Raw genomic sequence first — 6,440 nt, forward strand, 5'->3', positions numbered from 1 at the left:
GGAGAAGAATAGTTTCTGAGAGGACAGGAGAAGAATTCTGAGAGGACAGGAGAAGAATAGTTTCTGAGAGGACAGGAGAAGAATAGTTTCTGAGAGGACAGGAGAAGAATAGTTTCTGAGAGGACAGGAGAAGAATAGTTTCTGAGAGGACAGGAGAAGAATAGTTTCTGAGAGGACAGGAGAAGAATAGTTTCTGAGAGGACAGGAGAAGAATAGTTTCTGAGAGGACAGGAGAAGAATAGTTTCTGAGAGGACAGGAGAAGAATAGTTTCTGAGAGGACAGGAGAAGAATAGTTTCTGAGAGGACAGGAGAAGAATAGTTTCTGAGAGGACAGGAGAAGAATAGTTTCTGAGAGGACAGGAGAAGAATTTTCTGAGAGGACAGAGGGAGAACTGTTTCCTGGCAGCTAGGACGATGAGGAGGTTACAGTCCATGAGATGGTTTAGTTTTCCCTGGTTGAGGAGAGAGACCACACAGACTGAGACCAGCCCACTCATACCAAAGGTACAGTAACTGTATGTCTGTCTGACAACCTGTATGCTGTTAGTCATGTACTCACTGTACATACTATTGAATAGAGTTTACAGTCCATTCAACGTTGCAAGCATAGACAAATAATTTAATAAAAGGACTTGCAACCTTTAACCCTGTCAATTTGACTGGTAAAGTCATGCATAAATCCAATGGCTACCAGTCCACCCATTATGCAATTATTGACTTGGATGGGGAGACCCATTCTATAGATTCTAATTCTATGGTTGCAAGTAGGCTAAACCTAAAGACAACAACCACTACAGACTGAACTTGATGAGTTGTTTTTGCCTCAATGAAATCTCATTGTTTCTTGTCTGTCCTCTTTCCTCTTTGAAGACAGACACAGATAGAGAGTTGTCAGGAGTCCTCCAGGGGACTGACGAGAGCAGCACAGAAGAACAGGCTCCAGAACCAGGACCAAATGATGGACCAGGGAACCAGGGTAGAACCAGGGAGTTAAAACCCAGAGCCCGTAGCAAGCCCTTCTCCCTGAGAGACTGCCTTCTCAAGTACCTCCTGTTCTTCAGCAACCTCCTCTTCACGGTGCTAGGCCTGGTGGTCCTGGCCCTGGGACTGTGGGGCCTCATCAGCAAGGAATCCTTCGCTCAGGAGAAAATAGGACAGATCAGCACCGACCCCATGCTGGTGTTTGTGGTGCTGGGCTTGGTGCTGTCTACCCTCTGCCTGTCAGGCTGTGTGGGGGCTCTGAGAGAGAACTGCTGCCTGCTCCAGGTCTTCTCAGCCACCGTGCTGGTCCTGGTAGCAGCCCAGGTCCTAGCGGCCATTGTGGCCTACAGCCTGCAGGGGCAGATAGAGGGATACCTGAGGTCAGGTATGCTGGCTGCCATGGTACGTTACCAGGATGACCTGGACCTGAGGTTCATCACAGATGAGATCCAGATAGGACTGCAGTGCTGCGGGGCCGACACCTACAGAGACTGGGAGGTCAACATGTGAGTGAGATGTGACTGACCAGACCATTGACATGATGACTTGTGATGACATGGTCCATTGACTGACACACAGCCTTGTGAACTGATGTCAGTCAATGTGGGTTGTTACTATCATTTTGATAGTTTTGTTAGTTATGAGCAGGTCTCTCTTGTAAAACCTCAGAGAATAACATGTATGAACAAAGATAAAATAAAATGTATAAAATATAAATCTGTCAAAGATGATATGTTACATAACTGGTGTTATTGCTTTTATGTCACATAACATCATCCAAGCAGCCAATTGAATTGCTTCTCCCCTCCTATGTCCTCTTCATCCCAGGTACTATAACTGCTCTGCCCCGGGGGTGCTGTCCTGTGGAGTCCCTGCTACCTGCTGTGTGGACCCCCTGGAGAACGGCACGGTGTGGAACTCCCAGTGTGGAGTAGGATCCCAGCAGCTGGATGAGTTCTCTGCTCAGAGCATCATCTTCCTGGGGGGCTGTCTGGGGGGCATGTCCCGCTGGATAGAGCAGCACACAGGCCTGATAGGATCCGTGGGTATCGTCCTACTGGGGGTTCAGATCATCACTCTGTTCATCACCACACGACTGATGGATAACATCCAGTGCAGTAAAGCTACAAGTTAATAAGACCCAGTGGAGGAAAGCTACAAGATAACATCTAGTGGAGGAAAGCTACAAGATAACATATAGTGGAGTAATGCTACAAGATAACATCAAGTGGAGTAAAGCTACAAGATAATAACATATAGTGGAGTAATACTACCAGATAAAATCAAGTGGAGTAAAGCTACAAGATAACATATAGTGGAGCAAGCTACAAGATAACATATAGTGGAGTAATGCTACAAGATAACATCAAGTGGAGTAAAGCCACAAGATAATAACATATAGTGGAGTAAAGCTACAAGATAATAACATCTAGTGGAGTAAAGCTACAAGATAATAACATCTAGTGGATTAAAGCTACAAGATAACATCTAGTGGATTAAAGCTACAAGATAATAACATCTAGTGGAGTAAAGCTACAAGATAATAACATCTAGTGGAGTAAAGCTACAAGATAATAACATCTAGTGGAGTAAAGCTACAAGATAATAACATCTAGTGGAGTAAAGCTACAAGATAATAACATCTAGTGGAGTAAAGCTACAAGATAATAACATCCAGTGGAGTAAAGCTACAATAGCATCCAAATGCTAGCTGGACAATTATCACTATGTGCTGATGGACAAAAAAATTTAAACTAAATGTATTATGATTATTATACAAGATAGTTCCAACATCTAGTGTGTTAGTGGAAAGTATTGTCTAGTGTGTTAGTGGAACAACAATGTATAATAACCGTCTAATGTATCTAGTGGATTATTGTCTAAGTGTTCCACTACAATGTATTGGCTAGTGTGTTAGTGGAACACTACAATGTATTGGCTAGTGGAACACTACAAGATAATAACCGTCTAATGTACTGCTAGTGTGTTAGTGGAACACTACAAGATAATAACACTACAATGTATTGGCTTTGTGTTAGTGAAACACTACAATGTACTGGCTAGTGTGTTAGTGGAACCGTCTAATGTATGCTAGTGTGTTAGTGGAACACTACAAGATAATGGAACATCTAATGTACTGCTAGTGTGTTAGTGGAACACTACAATGTATTGGCTTTGTGTTAGTGGAACACTACAATGTACTGGCTAGTGTGTTAGTGGAACCGTCTAATGTACTGCTAGTGTGTTAGTGGAACACTACAATGTACTGGCTTTGTGTTAGTGGAACACTACAATGTACTGGCTAGTGTGTTAGTGGAACCGTCTAATGTATTGTCTAGTGTGTTAGTGGAACACTACAATGTATTGGTTTTGTGTTAGTGGAACACTACAATGTACTGGCTTTGTGTTAGTGGAACACTACAATGTATTGGTTTTGTGTTAGTGGAACACTACAATGTACTGGCTTTGTGTTAGTGGAACACTACAATGTATTGGTTTTGTGTTAGTGGAACACTACAATGTATTGGTTTTGTGTTAGTGGAACACTACAATGTACTGGCTTTGTGTTAGTGGAACACTACAATGTACTGGCTAGTGTGTTAGTGGAACCGTCTAATGTATTGTCTAGTGTGTTAGTGGAACACTACAATGTATTGGTTTTGTGTTAGTGGAACACTACAATGTACTGGCTTTGTGTTAGTGGAACACTACAATGTACTGGCTAGTGTGTTAGTGGAACACTACAATGTATTGGTTTTGTGTTAGTGGAACACTACAATGTACTGGCTTTGTGTTAGTGGAACACTACAATGTACTGGCTTTGTGTTAGTGGAACACTACAATGTATTGGCTTTGTGTTAGTGGAACACTACAATGTATTGTCTAGTGTGTTAGTGGAACACTACAATGTACTGGCTAGTGTGTTAGTGGAACACTACAATGTACTGGCTAGTGTGTTAGTGGAACACTACAATGTACTGGCTTTGTGTTAGTGGAACACTACAATGTATTGGCTTGGAACACTACAATGTACTGGCTAGTGTGTTAGTGGAACACTACAATGTATTGGCTAGTGTGTTAGTGGAACACTACAATGTACTGTCTAGTGTGTTAGTGGAACACTACAATGTACTGGCTTTGTGTTAGTGTACAATGTATTGTCTAGTGTGTTAGTGGAACACTACAATGTATTGTCTAGTGTGTTAGTGGAACACTACAATGTATTGTCTAGTGTGTTAGTGGAACACTACAATGTACTGGCTTTGTGTTAGTGGAACACTACAATGTACTGGCTTTGTGTTACTGTACTGCTAGTGTGTTAGTGGAACACTACAATGTACTGGCTACTGTGTTAGTGGAACAATGTACTACAATGTATTGGCTTTGTGTTAGTGGAACACTACAATGTACTGGCTAGTGTGTTAGTGGAACCGTCTAATGTACTGCTAGTGTGTTAGTGGAACACTACAATGTATTGGCTTTGTGTTAGTGGAACACTACAATGTACTGGCTAGTGTGTTAGTGGAACCGTCTAATGTATTGTCTAGTGTGTTAGTGGAACACTACAATGTATTGGTTTTGTGTTAGTGGAACACTACAATGTACTGGCTTTGTGTTAGTGGAACACTACAATGTACTGGCTAGTGTGTTAGTGGAACCGTCTAATGTATTGTCTAGTGTGTTAGTGGAACACTACAATGTATTGGTTTTGTGTTAGTGGAACACTACAATGTACTGGCTTTGTGTTAGTGGAACACTACAATGTACTGGCTAGTGTGTTAGTGGAACCGTCTAATGTATTGTCTAGTGTGTTAGTGGAACACACAATGTATTGGTTTTGTGTTACACTACAATGTACTGGCTTTGTGTTAGTGGAACACTACAATGTACTGGCTTTGTGTTAGTGGAACACTACAATGTATTGGCTTTGTGTTAGTGGAACACTACAATGTATTGTCTAGTGTGTTAGTGGAACACTACAATGTACTGGCTAGTGTGTTAGTGGAACACTACAATGTACTGGCTAGTGTGTTAGTGGAACACTACAATGTACTGGCTTTGTGTTAGTGGAACACTACAATGTATTGGCTAGTGTGTTAGTGGAACACTACAATGTACTGGCTAGTGTGTTAGTGGAACACTACAATGTATTGGCTAGTGTGTTAGTGGAACACTACAATGTACTGTCTAGTGTGTTAGTGGAACACTACAATGTACTGGCTTTGTGTTAGTGGAACACTACAATGTATTGTCTAGTGTGTTAGTTGTATTGTCTAGTGTGTTAGTGGAACACTACAATGTATTGTCTAGTGTGTTAGTGGAACACTACAATGTATTGGCTTTGTGTTAGTGGAACACTACAATGTACTGGCTTTGTGTTAGTGGAACACTACAATGTACTGCTAGTGTGTTAGTGGAACACTACAATGTACTGAGTGTGTTAGTGGAACACTACAATGTATTGGCTAGTGTGTTAGTGGAACACTACAATGTACTGGCTAGTGTGTTAGTGGAACACTACAATGTATTGGCTAGTGTGTTAGTGGAACACTACAATGTACTGGCTAGTGTGTTAGTGGAACACTACAATGTAATGGCTAGTGTGTTAGTGCAACAAGACAAAATAGTTGGCAAAGAGACGAATTTGAAGTCCAGTAGAAACACCAAACATGTCTACCATGATATCAGAGATGGATCGTGTCCACTTTGGATTCTGGAGACCACAACAATACAAACCAACATTCAGGCAGCCGCCAAAATATATTGTTGTTGTTGTTGTCTGACTCTGATCAGCCCAAATTCTGCTGCGATTGATCCAGTTGCTACTCGATCACCGACTCCTTCTGTAATTCCCTCTAATTGTAGCTGACGACAGAGAGGGATTGTGGGTGTTGTAATAGTGCAACAGAGCAGTGTTCAGTTAGGATTCAGTTAGAATTCAGTTAGGAAGTTAGGAATTCAACATGAAATTTCATCGGGACTACGTTGGAAACAAGTTGAATCTATTTAACATGTTGGTCCCTTGTTGTATTGTTGTTAAAGACAGGAAGCTGTAATAGTCTAGAATGTGTCTGCCAACAGAGAGATCTTTATCAGTACCAAGACCATCCATCCCTGGAATATCATCTCCAAACCCGAGCAACACAATCAACATCACTTTGTTATTATAGAACATTATTAGGACAACCAGATCATCAACTGTAAACTATCTAATTGTTGTCACTGTTGAGGTTGTATGGCTGAACATGAATTGTATCACACTGTATATTGGAATCATTACTCTAATCATTATTTCTCCACCACTTGTGGCTGGTGGGCAGAGATATCATAGGATCAGCTCATTGTAACCAACTACATTTCAGCCATTAGAATAAGCCTGTACTCCTATATCTTCATCCAGCAGCCTCCTCTGTTCTCTACCCACAAAAGCATTGAGTACCACTGAATTACCTTGCAT

General features: G+C 41.4%; 1 protein-coding gene across 1 annotated transcript; it reads left to right on the top strand.

Annotated features, from left to right (window-relative positions):
- The first annotated feature begins 415 nt into the window (after positions 1-415).
- Positions 416-2,414, top strand: LOC135529075 (tetraspanin-10-like). The gene is made up of 3 exons (XM_064957984.1): positions 416-505; positions 872-1,488; positions 1,811-2,414. The coding sequence occupies exons 1-3, from the start codon at positions 416-418 to the stop codon at positions 2,115-2,117; spliced, it is 1,014 nt and encodes a 337-aa protein (XP_064814056.1). The 3' UTR covers positions 2,118-2,414.
- The last annotated feature ends 4,026 nt before the right edge of the window (positions 2,415-6,440 follow it).

This window comes from Oncorhynchus masou, unplaced genomic scaffold (assembly GCF_036934945.1).
Source record: "Oncorhynchus masou masou isolate Uvic2021 unplaced genomic scaffold, UVic_Omas_1.1 unplaced_scaffold_1087, whole genome shotgun sequence".
In the NCBI taxonomy this organism is placed as follows: Eukaryota; Metazoa; Chordata; class Actinopteri; order Salmoniformes; family Salmonidae; genus Oncorhynchus; species Oncorhynchus masou.

Bases quoted from the DNA above. Each gene is read 5' to 3' on its own strand.
- LOC135529075 (XM_064957984.1), top strand. From the start codon at position 416: ATGAGGAGGTTACAGTCCATGAGATGGTTTAGTTTTCCCTGGTTGAGG. The intron at 506-871 runs GTACAGTAACTG...TCCTCTTTGAAG, and splicing joins CCAGCCCACTCATACCAAAG to ACAGACACAGATAGAGAGTT. The intron at 1,489-1,810 runs GTGAGTGAGATG...TCTTCATCCCAG, and splicing joins AGAGACTGGGAGGTCAACAT to GTACTATAACTGCTCTGCCC.